Source organism: Rhagoletis pomonella, unplaced genomic scaffold, assembly GCF_013731165.1.
Source record: "Rhagoletis pomonella isolate Grant_MI unplaced genomic scaffold, Rhpom_1.0 Rhpom_scaffold_00003, whole genome shotgun sequence".
NCBI classification, from domain to species: Eukaryota; Metazoa; Arthropoda; class Insecta; order Diptera; family Tephritidae; genus Rhagoletis; species Rhagoletis pomonella.
The window spans coordinates 5,001,475-5,012,081 of NW_023458557.1; the positions used below are offsets into that span (position 1 = coordinate 5,001,475).

Here is a 10,607-nt window from a genome sequence, read left to right on the forward strand (position 1 = left end):
CATTTTTTCCAAATGAGTCTCATTTTTTTTCTCAACGGATTCATTCAGGTTTCCCCTTGATACATATACAGTATTTTTTTCATGAAAAAATTCGATGCAGAACACTGTTTTATCATAATTTGTTATAAACAATTGAAAGTAATATGCAATAAATTACGTAATAATTTTTTTGAAAAATTACAGGCTTGAAATGTGAAGAATTATGAGTCGATGGCAGTTTGAAATTTCAAAATCGATAGAACCTAGCAAAAGTTATAGTCGACAGAAGAAAAAGTTACAAAAAACTTTATTGCTCAATATTAACAACAACAAATTTTTTTTACCAAATCACTTGGCACACGTATATAGGACTATAAACTCTACCAGAATATGGTATTAAAAACAAAAACTGAGACCTAACATTTTTAGGTGGCCCACTTCAGGAATTCTTACCCAGTACTAATCTGAAATACATCTTACGGTGTCTGAAGTTCAGTTGACTAATTTGAAGTTTATTTTACGCTATATGTACGGTGACCATCCGTTCTGTTTTTTGCAGGACCGTACTGTTATTTAAAGGTCTGTCCTGCGTAGTTTTTCACAACAGAAAACCCCCAAAATGTACTGATTTTTTCTAAGTGTCCTGCCTTTATCCCGCATTTTCTTCGATATTTTAAAATTAACTTTTCCTAATCGAAATAAAAGCAGTGTCGATAACTAATTGATAACTACATAAGGGTAAGCTGGTTTTGAAGGTTCAACTAGTCAATGCGTTCTAAATATTGTACGGTTATGGACAATGGATGACGAGAAATTGAAGACCAGCATCAAATATATCGATAACACTGTACTACAAATTTTGTGGTAATCGCTTAAGAAAAAAAATATTTTCCAAGCCAATTTTCCTTTCAAACAAGCGTTTTCGTAATTTTTTCGAAAAACGTGTTTTTGGAATATTTCGAACCAATTCGTCAATATGTAATGAAAAAATTATCCAATCAATATAAGCGACCTACAGTCCTCTTACAAAAATATATTACTTTGCCGATTTCGATGAAAATTATTAGTGTTACAAGCGACCAAAATCGAAAAATTGAAATTTCAATCATTTTCTTTTTACAGTAAATGAAAATCTGATGAGAAATGTAGATGTTACGGAAAACACAATCTGCACAAAAAATATATATTTTTGCAAAGAGCCCATCAATACCTTTCGAACTGTTGGTCGTTTCATGAGATATTGAGGAATAACTGAAAAAGTACTAAAAATACGTTTTTCGAACAAATCTCAAAAACACTTCTTTGAAACCATGGGTATTTTTTTCGTGTTCAACGACCCAAAGTTTGCCTAAAAAATTTGCCTTACAGAGGTTTATATTTCGTGTAAAGTAATATGTAATATGCCTTATTATAATTTTGCAAATATTCATTACTAAAAGATTAATACCAATGAAGCAAATGTGATTTATGTTTAAAGTTTAAAATTGGATTAATAATTAAGAAATATACACTCTTCGTTATTTGAATAGCGCAACCTTTTAATACTTAGTAGGTAGAGTTTTCCTTTTGTTTCTTGAATATTCATTAACTTTTTATAAAAATATAGCATATTCTACGTCTACATCCCATTTTAAAAATTTTTGAAAATTAAAAAAAAAATAAACATATGGGCGACAATTTTTTTTTTGTTGATCAAAAAGAGGGTGCGCTATTCAAATGACGAGGAATGTATATATGTAGTATATTTTTGTTATTTTTATACTACGCAATTATATGTAGGTAAATTTTTTGAAAAATTGTCCTGCATTTTCAAAATATATTTATGGTCACCGTATGGTTTCTGAAATACAATTGACAAATCTGAAGAAGATTCAACGGTTGCTGAAGTACAGTTGATTAATCTGAAGTACATCGTACGGTATCTGAAGTACAATATACGAATCTGAAGTATTTTTTCTGGTTTCTGAAATACAATTGACTATTCTGAAGTTATTTTACGATTTATGAAGTGCATTTGATTAATCTGAAGTATATTTTACGGTATCTGAAGTTCATTTGGAAAAGGTGTAGAAGCGATTACCGATTTTTCGCTAAGCGCTTACGCATTCACACACGCATGCTATATTCGTTGGCGCGTGGTAAACATTGTTTCGTTATAGAATCACTGGCAGATACAATTTAAAACAACGCACCTTTTCGTAAATTTACTATCATTATTAGTTAAAATTTTTTGTAAACCATCCAACGTTGTGTCGAGTGGCTGTTTAAGACTTTACACAATCGAACATCGATAGCTATCACACCATGTTGTTACACACGTGGAAACCCCGCTAATGAAAGAAACCTCATAAGAATGCCAAATAGCGCCTTTTGCATTGATGATGATATGTAATTGTGATAGTATAAACCCATATCTGCTTTTTTCGCATTATTTAAACAACCATGTGTATTTTTAAATATATATTATAATTATTATAAAAACATTTTCTCTTAATTTAAAAAAAAAGGTTTCTAAACGTAAGAAAACAACGATGTACAAATCCATAGCAAACTGTGAATTTGATAAAGCCGATTTGATGTTGTATGAGGAAGTAACTAAAATGCCGCCGTTTCGAAGGAAAACTCTTGTTTTGATTGGTGTTCCAGGAGTTGGTAGACGCACCTTGAAAACTCGCCTTGTCAATAGTGATTCGGAACGCTTCGGCTTTGTTTTACCACGTAAGTCCTAATAATATTATAAATGTGAAAGTTTGTATGTTTGGAGTTCCACACGCGAAAACGACTGAACGAATTTCCATGCAATTTTGCACACAGATAGTTTATAACCTAGACTGAAAAACAGGCTACCTTTTTAAGAGTTGCCACCTGTTATAAAAGTTTATCTAGTTTAATTATCACGCGGAAACGACTGAACGGATTTGCATTAAATTTTGCACACAGATGGTTCATGACCTGATTGGAAAATAGGCTACTTTTTAAGAGTTGCCACCTGTTAAGTAAATTAAATTAAATTAATGAGTGTTATCAAATATTACAATACAGGTGTCTAACGAAAAAATGTTGGGGAGACGTTAATTCGAAGATATTTTTGAAGGGGGTTGCCACCCGTTTGTAAATTTAATTTCGCACACATACTACGTCTATACGCACGTATTATTTACAAATAACAATTTGCAAAATGGTAAACTTTGGCGTATAAACGCTGAGTTAATTTTTTATTTGCAAATAACTAAATCACACAAATAAGTATTGATTAGTGGTACTATTGGCAAATAAGCGCAAGACGCCGCCACTCTTAGGTTTATTTTCTTTTTCGATGGTCATCTTATTGCCTTTTTATAATCAACACGTTGCCATTTTTAACTTTATTTTCTTTTTCGGTGGTCATTTTTACAATCAGGCAATATTAAAAAAGAATTTTTCACCATCGAATAAACAGTGAGTTAGGTATTTACAAATTATTTTTATTTGCGAATAGCTTACGTATAAAGGTAGCAACAGATGGTTTATGACCAGGATTAAAAAATAGACTACTTCCTTAACCGCTTTCCGATCAGAATCCAAATTTCGCACACTTATTACGGATTTCCCAAGGATGGTGTTAGACTTAAAATAATTCCTATAAATCAAGAGGGCGTGGCCCCTCCCATATAAATTGGAGTTTTCATAATGCATACATATCTCTGGAAGTATTTGTGAGAGAGTACTGGAACTTGGTATGGAGATATGTATGTATGGGAAATCAAATTCACACTCACGGAAAAAATGGGGTTTTGGGAAAATGGGCGTGGAACCTCCCATACTAACTGAAACTTACATATTGCATATCTCTTCAAATAGTTGTGGTAGAGTACCCAAGCTTGGTATGGGGATATATATGTACAATCACCAGAATATGTTTCCGTACAGTGTTTTATTTTTAAATTTTAATATTTGCAATGTTTTTCGTAGCAAATTTTTTCGTTAATTTTTAATAGAAATATAGTTCATTCTCAAATGGCATATAAATTAATGACTCAAAGTTTTTAAAAATTTTAAGAAAATTCGACAATTTCAACTTTTAAACAACGTTTTTTACAACTTTTTTGAGTATGCAGTTTAGTACTTCACTCAATTTTAGTATAATAAAGTGCAAGTTTTCAGAGTGCAATGGGGTATAGTCGTTGTGCTGAGTATGCAGTTACTGTCGCACGGCAACGTGTGTCACTCTGGGCAACGTGAGCAACCCATGTGCGAGATGCGGTAACCAATCCGAGTGGATCCTTGGATCATGGCAGAAAGAGAGGGAGCTTTGGTAGGGACACTCCGACTTATTCGGTTTAAGGGCTCACTGAAGTCTGCAGCGTCTGTTCACCAGTAGGTGCGGCTGCAAGCGGGTGTCTGTCTTGGAGCAAGCGGCGCGCTTTTTAAACGTGTATTCGGTTACAAAACCACCCCCGTTCCATCAATGAGTTGTGTGCTGGGTTTGGGACCCGCCACGTACTACAGCTGCCATGTAAAAGAGCGCAAATTCGGTGTTGGATTTGTGGTGGGAGAGAGTCTCCGTCCCCGAGTACTGTCGTTCATCCCTGTGGACGGGCGTTTGGCCACAATCCGCATCAAAGCGAGATTCTTCAACATCTCGCTCATCTGCGCCCATGCCCCGATGGAAGAGAAGGATGAGGCATCCAAGGATCTCTCCTATGAGAGCTTGGAGTGCCCGTACGAGCACTGCCCCCGTCATGATATCAAAATCGTGCTTGGCGACTTCAATGTCAGGGTGGGCAAGGAAGGGATCTTTGGGACCACCGTCGAAAAATTCAGCCTCCACGACGAAACGTCCGACAACGGACTGATGCTGATCGACTTCGCCGGGGCCCGAAACATGGTTGAATAACTCAGTGAGAGGGGAGACCAGTATGTTTACATTTATGTATTCATATAAAAAAAAATATTTATTGGTTCAAAAATGGTGGGTAGGCACTGTGGCCAATGGCAAAGTTCGTTTGCCACCTCTGCATGGTTGTAAGTCATGCAGAGTCCGCAAAATGCTCCGGAAGCAGTGTCCGGAGGATGCATCCGACTAGGCAGAGCATAATTTGGAGAGCCATCTAATCAGAACTTAAGAAAGTCCAATTACATGGCAGTTGAGAAGTGCATGTGCAAAAATTTCATAAATTGCATAATTGACCACCTATTTGTCGACTTTAAAGCCGCTTTCGACAGCACTAAAAGGAGTTGCATATACGCCGCTATGTCTGAGTTTGGCATCCCCGCCAAACTAATACGGCTGTGTAAAATGACGTTGAGCAATACCACCAGCTCCGTCAGAATTGGGAAAGACCTCTCCGAGCCGTTCGCCACCAAACGGGGTTTCCGACAGTGCGCCTCCCTATGATGTGACTTCTTTAATCTGATGTTGGAGAAGATAATAAGAGCTGCAGAACTCAACCGCTTAGCAATTTACTACAAGAGCGTGCAATTGCTGGCGTACGCCGATGACATCACATCATCGGTAACAAGAACCGCGAAGTCTGTTCTGCCTTTTCCAAGTTAGATAAGGAAGCAAAGCGAATGGGTCTGGAGGTAAACGAGGACAAGACGAAGTAGCTCCTGTCATCAAACAAACAGTCAGCACATTCGTGCCTTGGCATCCACGTCACTGTTGACAGGTATAATTTTGAGAAAGTAGAGAATTTCGTTTATTGGGAATCAGCTTTAACGCCGATAATAATGTCAGCATGGAAATCCAACGCAGAGTCACTCTTGCCAACAAGTGCTACTTTGGACTGAGTAGGCAATTCAGGACTAAAGTCCTCTCTCGACGTACGAAAACCACACTCTATAAGACACTCATCATGCCCGTGCTGGTATATGGCGCAGAAGCATGGACAATGACAACATCCGATGAGGCGGCTCTTGGAGTATTCTAGAGAAAGATTCTGTGGAAGATTTACGGGCCTTTACACGTAGGCGACGGCGAGTACCGCAGACGATGCAGCGATGAGCTGTATGAGCCTTACAGCGACATGACATAGTGCAGCGAATTAAAATACAGCGCCTCCGCTGGCTTGGCCATGTCATTCGATCGGACACCGACGCTCCAGCTCTGAAAGAATTCAACTCGGAACCCGCTGGTGGTAAAAGGGGAAGAGGGAGGCCCCCACTGCGATGGAAAGACCAGGTGGAGAAGAACTTGGCATTTCCATTTGGCGTCAGTTGGCACGGAAAAGAAACGACTGGCGTGCTTTGTTGAACGTGGCCCAATTCGCTTAGGCGGTTACAGTGCCAAATAAGGAAGGAAGGAAAGTGCAAGTTTTAAGTGGCTATAATTTACCGTTGAGTTTGCGAATTTTTTTATTGACGCTCTTCGGTATTTTTCCCATACAAAAAACTATCACGCATCCGTTATATGGAGAAAATGAGCAACATCATCAGCAAAAAAAATTCTCAAAAATCAACAGTAGTTTAAAGCTACTTAAAACTTGTACTTGATTATACTGAATTTGAGTGAACTACAAAACTACGTACTCAAAAAAGTTCTAAAAAATGTTATTTAAAAGTTGAAAATTTTGGTGTAAATTTGTCAATTTTGTAAAACTTTGAATAATTACTTTATATGCCATTTGATGCAGAATGAACTATATTTCTATCAAAAATTAACGAAATTACGAAAAACATTGCAATTAGTAAAAAAAAATAACTATAGAAACATATTCTGGCTTGTGTATGTGAAATCAATCCTAAACTCATTGAAGAAAATTAGGGTTATAAGAAAACAGGGGACTGTTTTTACCACATTTCCTTGGATGTGTTTGTGGAAGAATACTGGAACTTGGTATGGAGTTATATATATAAAATTTATCAATTGCTCATGGAAAAGATGTGAGTTATTAGAAAACGAGGCCTCCCATACATACTAAAACTTTCATAATAAAATCTCTGGAAATATTTTAAATTTGCTATGGAGAATTATTTTATCAGTACCGTACTGATAGACAAAATTTCAGCTAATGGAAAAGGAAGAGTCGGCATCTGCGATATAATCTAAAAATCGCATGATGCATACCTCTGGAGACATTTAGCTACAATACTGAGAAGTGGTATTTTATCAAAGCCAGGTTACTGAATTGGAGTTGGGAGTATTAAAAACCCGCCGTGGCACCTGCCAGAAGGCTACACGTTCACGCAATGTATCCCTGGAACCATTTTAAGGTAAACAAAGAAAGAGCAATTGATACCTTTCGTATGCCTACCATGCAGACAAGATTTTATAATTTCATAGCTTCAAACGGCCTAAATACCTTAACTCGTTAAAAAAATGTATAAAATGGGCACGGAAATTAAATATAACATCTTTAAACTATATTTCACATTTGCATAAAAATGTGGGGTGAAACCCGCGGGTATAAGGTAGTAATTCATACTAGGGTGGTCCTTACAAATTAAATGAACGATTTTTGGCAGTCTCATCCCCTCAATCGGTAATACCTCGATCACAGATATCGCGTATGCATTTTGGTTCCGATTGGAGACGGTTAAGGCCTGTCGCACAGGGGGCAAAATTCAGATTCCTCTTTAGAGATTCAAAAAATTATAATTAATGTGTATATGTTTATTGAATTTAATAAAAAATTAAAAAATACACATGATAATTTGTCCTTTATTTACACTTCAAAAATATGGTCACCGTATGGGGCTGCCATACGTCTCGGTTTTTCGGGACATGTCCCGCTTTTAGACTGTTCGTCCCGGTGTCTCGGTCCATCCTTGAAGTGTCCCGTTTTCCACAGACTTCCTATTTTAATACAAAACATGTATCTTGTTTAGTTTTTATTCAATTTTATTATTAAAATTTGCTATTACTTTTTTTAATTGCAGTATAACTTTTTCGATTGATAAGAGCTCTTTGTTTGAGTTTATGATGGTGTCGATCTCTAATTAGCAGGTTGTAATGTATTTTTTAGAGCTATGATTTTTCTTAAATTTATAAGTCTGCGGTAGCGGACAAACTGCCAAATTTTAGAAATACATACATACGGTAAAAAAGTTTAAGTTCGGGCGGAGCCGAACATTAAATGCCCGGCGCAAGTATTCCATATACATAGTTTTTTCACCTCTCCGAAAATTACCGCTACGTAGTAAGCAGCCGCTGTGGTGTAGTGGTAAGCAGTGCGCGCTTCCTTTCCGCCTGGGTTTAAGCCCTGATCAAAGCAACATCGCAAAAAAAATATAGAAAAAAGTTTTTTCTTGACAGTGGACGTCCCTCGGCAGGCAATGGCAAACCTCCGAGTGGATTTCTGCCATGAAAGACGGCTTCTCATAAAAATACAATCGCCGTTCGGAGTCGGCGTTAAACTGTAGGTCCCTCCGCTTTGTGTGACAACATCAAGGCGCACGCCACAAATCGGAGGAGAAGCTCGGCCAAACACTAACATATGTGTAAGCGCCAATCTATTATTATTATTAGTAAGCAGGGATGGTTTTACCCCTATTTCAAACAGCTTCGATGGATCGTTCAGTTAGACATAATGAGATAAACTTATACAGTTTTGTGTAGGCGGTGCCATGCCCATTTTCCGAAATTCCATAATAATGTTACTTCTTTTCAAGGGATTGTTTTTAGTATCAATTTTAATTAAATTAGCGTTCTTAAATTTCAGAATATCGAAGTTTCAAGCATTTCTGAAATTTACCGTTATATGAAAAGTGGGCGTAATTTAAGTTCAGTTTCAATAATTTGTATCGTTTTGCTCTTAAGCCGAAAGTAATCAGTAATCGTACCGAGTTTGATACAAATTGATCAAACGGTGACCGAGATACACATATGTGATCAAAAGTGGGCGGGGCCACTCCCATTTTCCAAAATTTTATCATAAACGTATTTTTTGCTAAAGAATTATTGAAACTTGAATAACTTAGCTTCATTACTCACTGATTTATCGCAGATTTCATTTCATTTCGAACGCGGCTAATTTCGATCCATGATAGCTCAGTGTTAGTTCAGAAGAGCGAGCCAAAAGCTTCCATCATAGCCTCGCGAAGGTTTGACAGTCTAAAAGAAAGTATGGAGATGATTCCACCTCATCTTCCTCTTGACAGCTGATACTAACGGGATCAGTTGAACGTCCTAGTCTTACCGATCACATATTAATCGCACAATGGTCTGTCGAACCCCCATCACTAGCTCTTGAGAGGTAACTTGGTATTTGGCACCTTTGAGGTCTAACGATGGGTCACTCGTTACTTGCGCAGGAAAAATATTTTAAAGTGTCTTATAGAAACATCTGCTGCAGCGGAGAAACGTCTTCTTTTCCTCTTTTATGTCACAAAAGGAGCAGCGCTTTCTTTTATCCGGTTTTTTTGGTATTTAGTGAAGTATCCAATTTCATTAACGCAAGTGCGAAGTATGCGTGTTAGTCTAGCGCTCGCCGAGCTTACACTAGGTCCAACCATCTAAGAGTGTACCGCAGGAGGACAGAGGCGTCCCATTTTGCTCCTTGTCTGGGGATAACGTTTTAAGGGTACTTATCCAACTCCAGGTCATGGGCCACGCAGTTTTCCGCGATGTCACTGTGACCCGGCACCTATACTAGAAGAAGTACATAAAAAATACTCTGGCGCATTGGATAAAGAATTCAGATATTCCTTTACCGATTTCTAACGCACCATCACATCCTTCAACAGTGAGTCTACCGCTTCCTTGATGACAGCTATTTCCAACTGAAAGACATTGCAGAAGTTCGGAAGCCCTAGTAACCCCGCCATACTCAATCCTCTTTTGAGGGAATATAGGTAGAGAAGGAGCTCTAAGAGGCATTTCGGAGGCGATGTAATCTATGTGTTCAGGGCGAAGTCAAAGCCCCCCGGAACTCCAGACTGTTACCATCCGGTTTCTCTTAGCCGAATAGTAGTTCGTGCTGCTATAATTCCGTCTGACAATGTAGGTGTGGTTCCTAATTTCAACTAATTCCGATCAGGGCGATCCGCTGTAAACACTGCGGTTGTTTTAAAAGTGTAGCTTTTTCCAGCGGGTTCCACCAGACAAGGGCTCCGTGAAACAAGCTAAGCTTAAATCTGGTTCCATAGAGCTAATGAATTACTTTGGGCGAGAGACCTTACCTTTTACCGATGGCTCCCCTACAGCAGTACAAGACAACCGACGCATTTTTTAACCTTTCCTCAATGTTGGGCTTCTTAAGTACTTTAACAAGACCAGTTCCGTTTTGCTGGGATTTACTGTGAGGCCGCCGTTGATCGCCCACCTAGTTACCTGCTTCAGGTAACCTTGAGGCAGAAAAAAAGGGTGTATAGAAATCGCCCGTTAACTAAAAGATCCAGATCATCTACATAGAACGCAACCGCAATCCAGAGAAAGGGAGGGAGAACACCACCTTGCGGAGTGCCCCTATTGTCTCTGCGCTGAATGCAGGCGTTCCACCACTCCGCCGCGACAGTTATGTCACAAGGTAAGCTGTAGATTAGCTTTATTAGGTTGGTTTAAACCTTCAAATTATGAATAGACTTGACTATTCCCACTGGAGTGGCATTGTTGAAAACCCCTCGATATCTAGGAAGGCCCCTACTGCGTGAATGCTTCCTCTTGACCACTTTAGGAATGTGTGCAGGGTAGTGATGGGCGAAATAGC

General features: G+C 38.2%; 1 protein-coding gene across 3 annotated transcripts in view; it reads left to right on the forward strand.

Annotated features, from left to right (window-relative positions):
- Window positions 1-10,607, forward strand: part of LOC118734996 (MAGUK p55 subfamily member 6) — a gene marked incomplete at its 3' end in the record, with an annotated part of 403,145 nt that overhangs the window by 303,026 nt on the left and 89,512 nt on the right. For all 3 annotated transcript variants that reach the window (XM_036464596.1, XM_036464593.1, XM_036464594.1), the window contains 1 exon segment: window positions 2,487-2,697. In XM_036464596.1, the coding sequence (XP_036320489.1) occupies window positions 2,487-2,697 (211 nt within the window).